The following is a 15,716-nucleotide window of genomic DNA, read 5'->3' as shown; positions in this document are numbered from 1 at the left end:
TTCTGACAAAGCCCTATGACAGTTAAATATTTTATTTTTGGCATTACTGCAGCATGTTTGTCAATTTTTAAAGATTAATTTCCCTTTATTTTATAGGACAGGTTGAGAGAGGCAGGAAATGTGGGACAGAGAAGGGGAGCAACATGCAGGAAAGTGCTGTAAGCTGGACTTGAACCCAGACCTCTAATGGAGCCTGATGCACGTGAGACACAGACTCTACCCAGTGAGCTAGAGGTTAGCCTGTGTGTGAAAATATTTAACTAGCTAAAACTTTGCAGCATATCTGTTACTTATTGTTCCCTTTGTCCGTTTCTCTTTGTATTAAAGATGCCCACTAGACTAGAAATAACACCAAGAGAGAAGTATTTTTTCTTTTTTGCTCACTTTAAATCTTGAACTATGACTTTTTTTGCAGTGATTTTGACATACTCTCCCATGAGCATTTGTTGTTGTTGAACAATGTTTTCAAAATGCTACACTGACGTTTTTTTCCCGACGGGCCATGGTTTGACAATTTTGAGTAGTTTTTGGCAGACTGTAAAATATCTTTTTTTACATGAAAGGTGGAGACAGAGAAAGAGAGAGAGAGAAAGGGAATGAAATGCAGCAAAGGGACAAAAGTGGGAATTGAACCTGAGGCCGTTGCAGCAAGAGATCTACTTACATTTACGTGTCATATGTTTTATCCACTCAGCCACCAGTTGCCTTAATAAACAGCTGTCATTACACGCTGTGCTATGATTGCACTATGACTTTTATTAATATTTTTAGCAGTGTTATATTTATAAACAATATTTATAAATGTTGTCCATAGTTTTATGAGCTTTGTGAATAGATTATAATCAGAGGGATGAGAAAAGGCCTGGATGAATGTGCTGCTGGAGTATTAAATCTTATTTAGGTTAAGTGTGTCACTGACCTCCGCTTTGATGATCCTAAGAAAGCGCTTTGAGTATCCTCTTACCCATAACGCACTGAACAGGGTGCTGGTGGCTTCCTCCACATGTTCCAAGAACGTGCATTTTCTGTGCAAGGTCAGCTCGGATTTTATCAGACCCCCGTAGGTGTGTTTCAGATGGTTACTGGTCTTATATAGAAGGGCCTGTCTGTCGATGTCTTTGAAATTACTATTGAAGCTAACTGTTTCATTTGGTTGTTGGAAACACAAAAGAAGACCCCTGTGTCCAAGAATTCAAGTGTTGTTATTTGCAGGTTTTTAGTTGTTGTTGTTGTTTTGGTAGGGAGAATTCATAGCATGGAGGAATGTCTCAAATTCTGTGTAAGACAACCCAGAGACCAAACATATTGTCAAGGCCCCAGAAGTAAATGAATGGTTGCTTTGTTTGTTTCATGAGAAGCTGTCTCCTACCAGTCAGCCAGGTAAATATCTGCTTATGACAGTGAGTATTTCCTTTCCATCACACATCCTCACATCTGGAGATAGCAGCTATTGAATTCAAACTCATTTTTGGTTACCGTGATCTCATGTAGCTCGGGTCTGGATGGATCTGGATATTTATATTTGCCTGTAGACCCAAATGGGTCTCTGTTGTTGTTCAGTGAGTCTGTGTCTATATTAAAGAGCAGAGTGTGAGTCAGTACCTGCAGGTGCTTTATTTTATTAACAAATTTGTGTGTGCCCTTGATGTAGCTGGGGTGTAATTTTGAGAGTGGATTACTAAGATGGTCAATGTTTTCTCCACCTGAAGGTTTCTGAGCTGCACTCACTGACGACTGGCCAGCTGACTGGAAGAACAGAGAGGACCGTCCACATCTTCAGAGGCTTATGGATCCTGGGGAGCAGATAGAAAAGGCAAGACCATCTTCGTTCGTCAAGGTAAGTAATTGTTTACTGTAATGTAGGTGTTGTGATGTAATTTATTGACTATGTTGTTGAAAAAAACCACAGTACAATATGTCGGGAAAAATCATAGTATAGCATGTCGAAATAACTGCTAATAATAATTCTAATCTTCAATCTTAAAAATAATTTTAAAAAAGTCATAGTAAAGTATGTCATCCAAAAATTGACAAAAAATATCAAAGTATAGTATGTTGTCCAAAAACTGATAAAAACATCATAGTATACTATGTCGCCCAAAAATTGATAAAAATGCACAGTATAGTATGTTTTTCAAAAAATCATAAAAACATCATAGTATAGCATTTGGTCGAGAAATGGATAAAAATGCATAGTATACCGTGTCGTTCAAAAAGTCTTAAAAATGTCATTGTATACTTTGATGTCCAAATATTGATAAAAGTGTCATAGTATTGTGTCTTTCAAAAATAAAAAAACTGTCATAGTATACTATGTCGTCCCAAAATGGACAAAAAGGTCATTGTATAGTAGGCTATGTCACCTGAAAATTAATAAAACACCATTGTATAATATGTCATCCAAAGATAGATAAAAACCTAACAGTGTTGTAAAAATATCCGAATATAGTATGTCATCCAGAAATGGATAGAATCGTCATAGTATAGTATGTGGTTAAAAAAATCATAAAAATGTCATAGGATAGTATGTTGTTAAAAAAATCATTAACGTTATAGTATTTTATGTGGTCAAAAATAATCATAAAAACACCATAGTGTAGTATGATGTTTTGCTCTATTTTTTGACGACAAAGTTTAACATGTAGTATGTCAAAAAATTTAAAAAATTGATGCATACATCATAGTACTGTATGTCGTCCAAAAAATGATAAAAATATGACAGCAGAATATTTCATAAAAAATGCATAAAAATGTATACCATGTTGTTCAAAGAGTCATAAAACCGATATTGTATACTTTGATGTCAAAAAATTGAAGTGTCATAGTTTTGTATGTCTTTCAAAAAGGAAAAAACTGTCATAGTTACTGTTGTCAAAAAATGACCAAAACATCATAGTATAGTATATAGTATATCTGAAAATGGACAAAAACACCATTGTATAGTATGTCGTCCAAAAATAGATAAAAACGTCATAGTATTCTATGTGGTTCAAAAAATCATCAAAACGTCATAGTATAGTATGTCCTCCAAAAAGTCCTTTGAACAACATGGTATTCTATGAGTTTTTAAAGAGTCATAAACCTGTCATCATATACTTTGATGTCCAAAAACTATAAAAACTTCATAGTATAGTATGTCGTCCAAAAAATCTTAAACGTCATAGTATTTGCCGTCCAAAAAAATCATAAAAACGTTATAGTATAGTATGTCGTCCAAAAACAGATCAAAGCGTCATAGAGTAGTATTTTGTCCAAAAATAGTACAAACCGTCATAGTATAGTATGTCTTTCAAAAATTTGTAAAAACATCATGGTATTGTATGTTGTCCAAAAAATTATCAAAATATGACAGTAGAATATGTCGTTTGAAAAATGGATAAAAACGTCATAGTATAGTATGTCCTCGAAAAAATCCTAAAAAAGTCATAGTATAGTATGTCGTCCAAAAACAGATCAAAATGTCAAAGAATAGTATGTTGTCCAAAAATTGATAAAAATGTCATAGTATAGTATGTCGTCCAAAAAATCATATTAAGTCGTTATATAACAAGAAAACTGCTCAAAGAGTCATTCAAGAGTATGCCGAAAAAATATGCTCAAAAAGTCACAGCATAGCACGTCGGAAAAACTGGCTCAATGTCACCGGCTTGTTCGTAGATAAATGGCTGGACAACATGAAAAGAAAAGCTCTTCCTTTAAACGGTTTTGTAGCATACTTTATTTATTAATTCTTTATTTAATCTATATCTACCCCCCCAATTGCAGCACAGAATTAAAGCAACAAACAAAACTTGAAAGAACTTTCTTAACAGTTTGCTATATTTAATTGTGATATGCTATTTTTTAGGTTTCAAAATAGTAAAAAAGGAAAACAAAGGAATTTTGGCACATGAACAGTTTTCTGTACCTAAGTCTACACAAATCAATACCGGGTCTATGTTGACATTCAGGTGCGAGACTGCAGTGCCAGCCTCTGGACCGTATCTGACAAGTGGCTCATGTCAGCCTGTTGAGCCTGGTGTTTGATATACTCCAACGTCCGAACCTGGAAGACAAAAAGTCACTAAGACTGTGTTCACACTAATCATTTCTGCTCAAATATATGCTACTGAAAGCTGAGCCAAGCACAGCATACATTCAGACAATTCAGTGTGCTGCTGTTAAATTCCTTGGAGGTGTGGGTGTAAACTCACTGAAACACGAGTCTCACAGTATCCATGTTTGTGGCTGAGGTTCCACAGGTTGACAGCCAGCTGGCTCAGCTTGTTGTTCCTCAAGTCACCATGGGCGAGCAGCACTCCAAACAGGGAAAAGGCCAGAGCGCCCTGACGGCGAGTACTCTGCTGCGAGAGAACAAGAAAACAGACATTTTAGTTTAAACACAAATTAGTGTCTCAGGTAAATTCAGTGCAGCAAAATACAATTTTTAACATACTCCTCTGTGACTTTTTGAGCAGTTTTTTCCACACATTTCCACACTTGGACTTTTTTCTCAGACTATGCTATGGAGTTTTTATCAATTTTTGGAAGACATACTATACTATGACATGTCAAAGTATATTTATATATATGTTCTCCAAAAATGTATCGAAACATCATAATATAGCATGTCGAAAAACTGACCGACAACGCCATACTAGAATATGGCAAAAAAAGATCAAAGTATAACATGTCCATAAAACAGCTGAAAACCACATAAAGTAAAATAAAATAGCATGCCAAGACATGTCATGGCATAGAATGTTGCACAAATGGCCCAAAACACTAGCATGTCAAAAAAAAACCCAAACAAACAGAAAAAGCCATACTATTGTACTGCAAAAAATGTCAAAATATGACATGTCCAAAAAACAGCTGAAAACCATATAAAATAGCATAAAATACCATGCCGAGACACGCCATGGCATAGAATGTTGCAAAAACAGCAAAAAACACCATAATATAGCATGTTGAAAAAAACGCGGAAAATGCCGTACGACAGTATGGAGAAAAATGTCAAAATATGACATGTCCAAAAAACAGCTGAAAACCACATAAAATAGCATGCTGAGACATGTCATGGCATAGAATGTTACCGACTCTTTGTATACATAACTTCACGTTATATATTTTTGACTTGTCTGTTAGTTTCTTTTGTTATTGCTCTTTTTTTCCTGACTTAATAATTAATTCACTTATTACTTCTTACCCAATACCCGTGTTTATGAGCAACCAGTAACTAACGTGCCAAACTTGGTATTATTATTTTTTTAATTTAATTTTTTCCGTTACCTCTACCTCCTGTCTGATTTATTAAATTATTCACTGATTTGCAATTTTTAATTTTAATTTTTATTTCCTGTATTATTGTTCTTTGTTTTTTTTTTTTTTTTTTTAATTTTCTTTTTCATTTCCCTTTTCTTAAGGTTCTTATTTTGTTTAATGCATTGAATCAATCACAACAAGAATCACTTTTATTATTATTTTTTTCTTTTTAGTTGGGTATAACAACCAGTGTTACCATACCCCCCATTATATTTATTACTATTATTATAATTATTTTATAACCTCTGTTCGGTCAAAACAGCAATGGAAAAAACTTTTCTTTTCACAATCCTTTTTAAAATTATTTATTATTAGTAGTATTATTTTCTTACTCTGCATTATTATGATTAATATTATTATTGTTGTATTGTCATTATTATTACTTTTCTCTGTCATTTTCTTCCCCCTTTCCTGAATCACAGGAAAAATAATAACAATTCTCGAAATCTGATAACTGCCTTTTCTGCCCTTACTCCCTTTCCTTATTTATTTACTTATTTTAGTTACGTATTTATTTATTATACTCCTAAATTAATAAACATGAATAAATAGTTACGTATTTATTTATGCCAAATTTTTGACATTTTTGCCATACTATGGCCTTGCCTTTTTTGTCATTTTTTTCAACATATACTACTTTATGGATTTGGGGCCTTTTGTTGGATTTTTTTCAACACTGTATACTACATGCCTCTTCATGCTCTATTAAGTGGTTTTCAGTTCTTTTTTGGACATGTCAAATTTTGACATTTTTGCCATACTATAGCCTTGCTTTTTTCGTCATTTTTTCAACGTCCTATTTTATGGGTTTTGGGCCCTTTTTGGAGTTTTTCAACACTGTATACTATGACATACCTCTCAAAGCTTTACTAAGTGGGTTTCAGCTGTTTTTTGGACATGCCAAATTTTGACATTTTTGCCATACTATAGCCTTGCCTTTTTTTCCTCATTTTTTCAACATGCTATTTTATGGGTTTTGGAGCTGTGTTTGGATGTTTTTTCAACACTGTATACTATAACATGCCTCTCTATGCTCTATTAAGTAGTTTTCAGCTGTTTTTTGGACATGCCAAATTTTGACATTTTCGCCATACTATAGCCTTGCCTTTTTCGTCATTTTTTCAACATGCTATTTTATGGGTTTTGGAGCCGTTTTTGGATGTTTTTTTCAACACTACAAACTAAAAACGCCTCTTTATGCTCTACTAAGTGGGTTTCAGCTGTTTTTTGGACATGCCAAATTTTGACATTTTTGCCATACTATAGCCTTGCCTTTTTCGTCATTTTTTCAACATGCTATTTTATGGGTTTTGGAGCCATTTTTTGATGTTTTATCAACACTGTATACTATAAAACACCTCTTTATGCTCTACTAAGTGGATTTCAGCTGTTTTTTGGACATGCCAAATTTTGACATTTTTGCCATATATAGCCTTGCTTTTTTTGTAATTTTTTCAACATGCTGTTTTATGGGTTTTGGGGCCATTTTTGGATGTCTTATGAACCCTGTACACTATATAATGCCTCTTTATGCTCTACTAAGTGGTTTTTTAGCTTTTTTTTTTGACATGCCAAATTTTGACATTTTTGCCATACTATAGCCTTGCCTTTTTCGTCATTTTTTCAACATGCTATTTTATGGGTTTTGGAGCCGTTTTTGGATGTTTTTTCAACACTGTATACCATAAAACACCTCTTTATGCTCTACTAAGTGGTTTTCAGCTATTTTTTGTACATGTCAAATTTTGACATTTTTGCCATACTATAGCTTTTTTTCATTTTTTTCACCATTTTTTTATAGGGTTTTGGAGCCATTTTTTGATGTTTTTATCAACACTGTATACTATAACATGCCTCTTTATGGTATACTAAGTGGATTTCAGCCGTTTTTTTGGACATGTCAAATTTTGACATTTTTGCCATACTATAGCCTTGCTTTTTTCGTCATTTTTTCAACGTCCTATTTTATGGGTTTTGGGCCCTTTTTGGAGTTTTTTCAACACTGTATACTATGACATACCCTCTTTTGCTCTACTGAGTGGTTTTCAGCTTTTTTTGGACATGCCAAATTTTGACATTTTTGCCATACTATAGCCTTGCCTTTTTTTTCTCATTTTTTCAACATGCTATTTTATGGGTTTTGGAGCTGTTTTTGGATGTTTTTTCAACACTGTATACTATAAAACATGCCTCTTTATGCTCTATTAAGTAGTTTTCAGCGGTTTTTTTTGGACATGCCAAATTTTGACATTTTTGCCATACTATAGCCTTGCCTTTTTCGTCATTTTTTCAACATGCTATTTTATGGGTTTTGGAGCCGTTTTTGGATGTTTTTTCAACACTACAAACTATAAAACGCCTCTTTATGCTCTACTAAGTGGGTTTCAGCTGTTTTTTGGACATGCCAAATTTTGACATTTTTGCCATACTATAGCCTTGCTTTTTTTGTCATTTTTTCAACATGCTGTTTTATGGGTTTTGGGGCCATTTTTGGATGTCTTATGAACCCTGTACACTATATAATGCCTCTTTATGCTCTACTAAGTGGTTTTTAGCTTTTTTTTTTTGGACATGCCAAATTTTGACATTTTTGCCATACTATAGCCTTGCTTTTTGGTCATTTTTTCAACATGCTATTTTTATAGGTTTTGGGGCTGTTTTTGGATGTTTTTTCAACACTGTATACATATGAAATGCCTCTCTCTGCTAAAGTAAGTGGTTTTCAGCTGTTTTTTTGGACATGTCAAATTTTGACATTTTTGCCATACTATAGCCTTGCTTTTTGGTCATTTTTTCAACATGCTGTTTTATATGGTTTTGATGCTGTTTTTAGATGTTTTTTCAAACACTGTATACTATAACACGCCTTCTGTTATGCTTATACTAAGTGGTTTCAGCTGTTTTTTGGACATGTCAAATTTTGACATTTTTGCCATACTATAGCCTTGCCTTTTTCCATTTTTTTTCAACATGCTATTTTATGGGTTTTGGAGCCGCTTTTTTGGATGTTTTTTCAACACTACAAACTATAAAACGCCTCTTTATGCTCTACTAAGTGGGTTTCAGCTGTTTTTTTGGACATGCCAAATTTTGACATTTTTGCCATACTATAGCCTTGCCTTTTTCGTCATTTTTTTCAACATGCTATTTTATGGGTTTTGGAGCCATTTTTTGATGTTTTATCAACACTGTATACTATAAAACACCTCTTTATGCTCTACTAAGTGGATTTCAGCTGTTTTTTGGACATGCCAAATTTTGACATTTTTGCCATACTATAGCCTTGCTTTTTTTGTCATTTTTTCAACATGCTGTTTTATGGGGGTTTTGGGGCCATTTTTGGATGTTTTTATGAACCCTGTACACTATATAATGCCTCTTTATGCTCTACTAAGTGGTTTTTAGCTTTTTTTTTTGGACATGCCAAATTTTGACATTTTTGCCATACTATAGCCTTGCCTTTTTGTCATTTTTTTCAACATGCTATTTTATGGGTTTTGGAGCCGTTTTTGGATGTTTTATCAACACTGCATACATAAAACCTCTTTATGCTCTACTAAGTGGTTTCAGCTGTTTTTTGTACATGCAAATTTTGACATTTTTGCCATACTATAGCCTTGCCTTTTTTCATTTTTTTCAACATGCTATTTTATAGGTTTTGGAGCCATTTTTTTTGATGTTTTATCAACACTGTATACTATAAAATGCCTCTTTATGCTATACTAAGTGGGTTTCAGCTGTTTTTTGGACATGCCAAATTTTGACATTTTTGCCATACTATAGCCTTGCTTTTTTTGTCATTTTTTCAACATGCTATTTTATGGGTTTTGGAGCCCTTTTTGGAGTTTTTTCAACACTGTATACTATACATACCTCTTTATGCTTTACTAAGTGGTTTTCAGCTGTTTTTTGGACATGCCAAATTTTGACATTTTTGCCATACTATAGCCTTGCCTTTTTCCTCATTTTTTCAACATGCTATTTTATGGGTTTTGGAGCCGTTTTTGGATGTTTTTTCAACACTGTATACTATAAACATGCCTCTTTATGCTCTACTAAGTGTAGTTTTTCAGCTGTTTTTTGGACATGCCAAATTTTGACATTTTTGCCATACTATAGCCTTGCCTTTTTCGTCATTTTTTCAACATGCTATTTTATGGGTTTTGGAGCCGTTTTTGGATGTTTTTTCAACACTACAAACTATAAAACGCCTCTTTATGCTCTACTAAGTGGGTTTCAGCTGTTTTTTGGGACATGCCAAATTTTGACATTTTTGCCATACTATAGCCTTGCTTTTTTTCATCATTTTTTCAACATGCTGTTTTATGGGTTTTGGGGCCATTTTTGGATGTTTTTATGAACCTGTACACTATATAAATGCCTCTTTATGCTCTACTAAGTGGTTTTTAGCTTTTTTTTTTGGACATGCCAAATTTTGACATTTTTGCCATACTATAGCCTTGCTTTTTTTGGTCATTTTTTTCAACATGCTATTTTATGGGTTTTGGGGCCGTTTTTGGATGTTTTTTCAACACTGTATACTATAAAATGCCTCTCTTATGCTAACTAAGTGGTTTTCAGCTGTTTTTTGGACATGTCAAATTTTGACATTTTTGCCATACTATAGCCTTGCTTTTTTGGTCATTTTTTCAACATGCTATTTTATGGGTTTTGGAGCCGTTTTTGGATGTTTTTTTCAACACTGTATACTATAACATGCCTCTTTATGCTCTATACTAAGTGGTTTTCAGCTGTTTTTTTTGGACATGCAAATTTTGACATTTTTGCCATACTATAGCCTTGCTTTTTTTGTCATTTTTTCAACATGCTATTTTATGGGTTTTGGAGCCGTTTTTGGATGTTTTTTCAACACTACATACTATAAAAACGCCTCTTTATGCTCTACTAAGTGGGTTTCAGCTGTTTTTTGGACATGCCAAATTTTGACATTTTTGCCATACTATAGCCTTGCCTTTTTGGTCATTTTTTTCAACATGCTATTTTATGGGTTTTGGAGCTGTTTTTGGATGTTTTTTCAACACTGCATACTATAAAACGCCTCTTTATGCTCTACTAAGTGGGTTTCAGCTGTTTTTTTTGGACATGCCAAATTTTGACATTTTTGCCATACTATAGCCTTGCCTTTTTTTTGTCATTTTTTCAACATGCTATTTTATGGGTTTTGGAGCCGTTTTTTTTGGATGTTTTATCAACACTGCATACATATAAAAACACCTCTTTATGCTCTACTAAGTGGGTTTTTAGCTGTTTTTTGGACATGCCAAATTTTGACATTTTTGCCATACTATAGCCTTGCTTTTTTTTTCATTTTTTCAACATGCTGTTTTATGGGTTTTGGGGCCGTTTTTGATGTTTTATCAACACTGTATACTATATAATGCCTCTTTATGCTCTACTAAGTGGTTTTCAGCTGTTTTTTTTTTGGACATGCCAAATTTTGACATTTTTGCCATACTATAGCCTTGCCTTTTTTGTCATTTTTTCAACATGCTATTTTATGGGTTTTGGAGCCTGTGTTTTTGGATGTTTTTTTCAACACTGCATACTATAAAATGCCTCTTTATGCTCTACTAAGTGGGTTTCAGCTGTTTTTTTGGACATGCCAAATTTTGACATTTTTGCCATACTATAGCCTTGCCTTTTTTTGTCATTTTTTCAACATGCTATTTTATGGGTTTTGGAGCCGTTTTTGGATGTTTTTTTAAACACTGCATACTATAACACATGCCTCTTTTGCTCTACTAAGTGGTTTTCAGCTGTTTTTTTGGACATGTCAAATTTTGACATTTTTGCCATACTATAGCCTTGCCTTTTTTTTTCATTTTTTCAACATGCTATTTTATGGGTTTTTGAGCCGTTTTTGGATGTTTTTTCAACACTGTACTATAAAACGCCTCTCTTTATGCTCTACTAAGTGGGTTTTTCAGCTGTTTTTTTGGACATGCCAAATTTTGACATTTTTGCCATACTATAGCCTTGCTTTTTTTGTCATTTTTTCAACATGCTATTTTATGGGTTTTGGAGCCGTTTTTGGATGTTTTTTCAACACTGTATACTATAACAATGCTTCTTTATGCTCTACTAAGTGGTTTTCAGCTGTTTTTTGGACATGTCAAATTTTGACATTTTTGCCATACTATAGCCTTGCCTTTTTTTGTCATTTTTTCAACATGCTATTTTATGGGTTTTTTGGCTGTTTTTGGATGTTTTTTCAACACTGCATACTATAAATGCCTCTTTATGCTCTACTAAGTGGGTTTTCAGCTGTTTTTTGGACATGCCAAATTTTGACATTTTTGCCATACTATAGCCTTGCCTTTTTGGTCATTTTTTCAACATGCTATTTTATGGGTTTTGGAGCCGTTTTTGGATGTTTTTTCAACACTGTATACTATAAACACTTCTATGTTTGCTCTACTAAGTGGTTTTCAGCTGTTTTTTTGGACATGCCAAATTTTGACATTTTTGCCATACTATAGCCTTGCTTTTTTTTCATTTTTTCAACATGCTATTTTTATGGGTTTTGGGGCCGTTTTTTGGATGTTTATGAACAACCTGTACACTACTATAACAATGCCTCTTTATGCTCTACTAAGTGGTTTTCAGCTGTTTTTTGGACATGCCAAATTTTGACATTTTTGCCATACTATAGCCTTGCCTTTTTCGTCATTTTTTCAACATGCTATTTTTTATGGCTTTTAACTATTCAGGCAGCGTTTTTGGATGTTTTTTCAACACTGCCACGTCTTAAATTCCTTTCCCGTACTCTACTAAGTGGTTTCTCTGTTTTTTGGACATGCCAAATTTTGACTTTTTGCCATACTATACACGCCTTCCTGCCAATCAGGTGGTGTCAGTGGTTTTCCATGCCTTTTAATGAGTGCTTTTTTGCTCCATTTTGTTTTCCTGTTTTCTATTTAAGCCTGCTATACCTTTGCCAGTGTGCGGCTGTGCTTATTTATGAGCTTTCGCCTCGGTTTTGTGCTGATATGGTTGATGTTTTGATGGGTTTTTTTGACATTTTTGCCATACTATAGCCTTTTTGATTTTTTCAAACTTATGATTGTTTTGCTAGCTGTTTTTTGGACTTTTGACATTTTTGCCATTAACCTTTTTTTTGTCATTTTTTCAACATGCTATTTTATGGTAGATGGGCTCTAAATGTTTTTTCAACACTGTATACTATTAAATGCTTTTATGTTGTTTTTCAGCTGTTTTTTTGACATGCACAACATTTTGACATTTTTGCCATACTATAGCTTGCTTTTTTTTGTCATTTTTTTCAACATGCTGTTTTATGGGTTTTTGGTAGCCAACTTTTTGGATGTCATTTGCCGCCACACTGTACCCTTTAAAATTTGCCTCTTTATGCTCTTTTCACTAAGTGGAACAATTTTTTCCCACCTGTTTTTTGGACATGTTGCAAATTTTGACATTTTGTAACAGCCATACTATAGCCTTGCTTTTTTTGTCATTTTTTCAACATGCTATTTTATGGGTTTTGGAGCCGTTTTTTGGATGTTTTTTCAACACTGCATACTATAAAAACATGCCTCTTTATGCTCTACTAAGTGGGTTTCAGCTGTTTTTTGGACATGCCAAATTTTGACATTTTTGCCATACTATAGCCTTGCCTTTTTCGTCATTTTTTCAACATGCTATTTTATGGGTTTTGGAGGAGCCGTTTTTTGGATGTTTTTTCAACACTGTATACTATAAAACGCCTCTTTATGCTCTACTAAGTGGGTTTTCAGCTGTTTTTTGGACATGCCAAATTTTGACATTTTTGCCATACTATAGCCTTGCTTTTTTTTGTCATTTTTTCAACATGCTGTTTTATGGGTTTTGGAGCCGTTTTTGGATGTTTTATCAACACTGTATACTATATAAATGCCTCTTTATGCTCTACTAAGTGGTTTTTAGCTGTTTTTTGGACATGCCAAATTTTGACATTTTTGCCATACTATAGCCTTGCCTTTTTTTTGGTCATTTTTTCAACATGCTATTTTATGGGTTTTTGGAGCCGTTTTTTGGATGTTTTTCAACACTGTATACTATAAAACGCCTCTTTATGCTCTACTAAGTGGGTTTTCAGCTGTTTTTTGGACATGCCAAATTTTGACATTTTTGCCATACTATAGCCTTGCTTTTTTTGGTCATTTTTTCAACATGCTGTTTTATGGGTTTTGGAGCCGTTTTTGGATGTTTTATGAACACTGTACACTATAAAATGCCTCTTTATGCTCTACTAAGTGGTTTTTAGCTGTTTTTTTGGACATGCCAAATTTTGACATTTTTGCCATACTATAGCCTTGCCTTTTTGGTCATTTTTTCAACATGCTATTTTATGGGTTTTGGAGCTGTTTTTGGATGTTTTTTTCAACACTGCATACTATAAAATGCCTCTTTATGCTCTACTAAGTGGATTTCAGCTGTTTTTTGGACATGCCAAATTTTGACATTTTTGCCATACTATAGCCTTGCCTTTTTTGTCATTTTTTCAACATGCTATTTTATGGGTTTTGGAGCTGTTTTTTTGGATGTTTTTTTACACTGTATACTATAAAACGCCTCTTTATGCTCTACTAAGTGGGTTTCAGCTGTTTTTTGGACATGCCAAATTTTGACATTTTTGCCATACTATAGCCTTGCCTTTTTTTGTCATTTTTCAACATGCTATTTTATGGGTTTTGGAGCCGTTTTTTGGATGTTTTATCAACACTGCATACACTATATAACATGCCTCTTTATGCTCTACTAAGTGGTTTTCAGCTGTTTTTTGGACATGCCAAATTTTGACATTTTTGCCATACTATAGCCTTGCTTTTTTTGTCATTTTTTCAACATGCTATTTTATGGGTTTTGGAGCCGTTTTTTGGATGTTTTTCAACACTGTATACTATAAAACGCCTCTTTATGCTCTACTAAGTGGGTTTTCAGCTGTTTTTTGGACATGCCAAATTTTGACATTTTTGCCATACTATAGCCTTGCCTTTTTTTTGTCATTTTTTCAACATGCTATTTTATGGGTTTTGGAGCTGTTTTTGGATGTTTTTTCAACACTGTATACTATAACATGCCTCTTTATGCTCTACTAAGTGGTTTTCAGCTGTTTTTTGGACATGCCAAATTTTGACATTTTTGCCATACTATAGCCTTGCTTTTTTTGTCATTTTTTCAACATGCTATTTTATGGGTTTTGGAGCCGTTTTTGGATGTTTTTTCAACACTGTATACTATAAAACGCCTCTTTATGCTCTACTAAGTGGTTTTTAGCTGTTTTTTGGACATGCCAAATTTTGACATTTTTGCCATACTATAGCCTTGCCTTTTTGTCATTTTTTCAACATGCTATTTTTATGGGTTTTGGAGCCGTTTTTTGGATGTTTTTTCAACACTGCATACTATAAAACGCCTCTTTATGCTCTACTAAGTGGTTTTCAGCTGTTTTTTGGACATGCCAAATTTTGACATTTTTGCCATACTATAGCCTTGCCTTTTTGGTCATTTTTTCAACATGCTATTTTATGGGTTTTGGAGCCGTTTTTGGATGTTTTATCAACACTGTATACTATAAAATGCCTCTTTATGCTCTACTAAGTGGTTTTCAGCTGTTTTTTGGACATGCCAAATTTTGACATTTTTGCCATACTATAGCCTTGCTTTTTTTGTCATTTTTTCAACATGCTATTTTATGGGTTTTGGAGCCGTTTTTGGATGTTTTATCAACACTGTATACTATAACAAATGCCTCTTTATGCTCTACTAAGTGGTTTTTAGCTGTTTTTTGGACATGCCAAATTTTGACATTTTTGCCATACTATAGCCTTGCTTTTTTTGTCATTTTTTCAACATGCTATTTTATGGGTTTTGGAGCTGTTTTTTGGATGTTTTTTCAACACTGTATACTATAAAACGCCTCTTTATGCTCTACTAAGTGGTTTTCAGCTGTTTTTTGGACATGCCAAATTTTGACATTTTTGCCATACTATAGCCTTGCTTTTTCGTCATTTTTTCAACATGCTATTTTATGGGTTTTGGAGCCGTTTTTTTGGATGTTTTATCAACACTGTATACTATAAACATGCCTCTTTATGCTCTACTAAGTGGTTTTCAGCTGTTTTTTGGACATGCCAAATTTTGACATTTTTGCCATACTATAGCCTTGCCTTTTTTTTGTCATTTTTTCAACATGCTATTTTATGGGTTTTGGAGCCGTTTTTGGATGTTTTTCAACACTGTATACTATAAAACGCTCTCTTTATGCTCTACTAAGTGGGTTTTCAGCTGTTTTTTGGACATGCCAAATTTTGACATTTTTGCCATACTATAGCCTTGCTTTTTTTGTCATTTTTTCAACATGCTATTTTATGGGTTTTGGAGCTGTTTTT

At 33.7% G+C, this 15,716-nt stretch overlaps 1 protein-coding gene across 2 annotated transcripts in view; it reads right to left on the bottom strand.

Annotated features, from left to right (window-relative positions):
- Positions 1 to 3,645: 3,645 nt before the first annotated feature.
- The window catches only part of vps35l (VPS35 endosomal protein sorting factor like), a 30,188-nt gene continuing 18,117 nt past the window's right edge, over positions 3,646 to 15,716 (bottom strand). Inside the window, exons 29-30 of one of the 2 annotated variants that reach the window (XM_042508572.1) lie at positions 4,194 to 4,340; positions 3,646 to 4,045 (exon numbers count right to left, since the gene is read on the bottom strand). In XM_042508572.1, the coding sequence (XP_042364506.1) occupies positions 3,947 to 4,045; positions 4,194 to 4,340 (246 nt within the window). In that variant the 3' untranslated portion in view covers positions 3,646 to 3,946. Of the gene's footprint in view, positions 4,046 to 4,193; positions 4,344 to 15,716 lie in introns of both variants that reach the window. The other variant, XM_042508571.1, reaches the window with a different exon arrangement.

Source organism: Plectropomus leopardus, chromosome 19, assembly GCF_008729295.1.
Source record: "Plectropomus leopardus isolate mb chromosome 19, YSFRI_Pleo_2.0, whole genome shotgun sequence".
In the NCBI taxonomy this organism is placed as follows: domain Eukaryota; kingdom Metazoa; phylum Chordata; class Actinopteri; order Perciformes; family Serranidae; genus Plectropomus; species Plectropomus leopardus.
The sequence above is the reverse complement of the archived record's forward strand: the minus strand, read 5'-3'. Positions and strand labels throughout refer to the sequence as shown.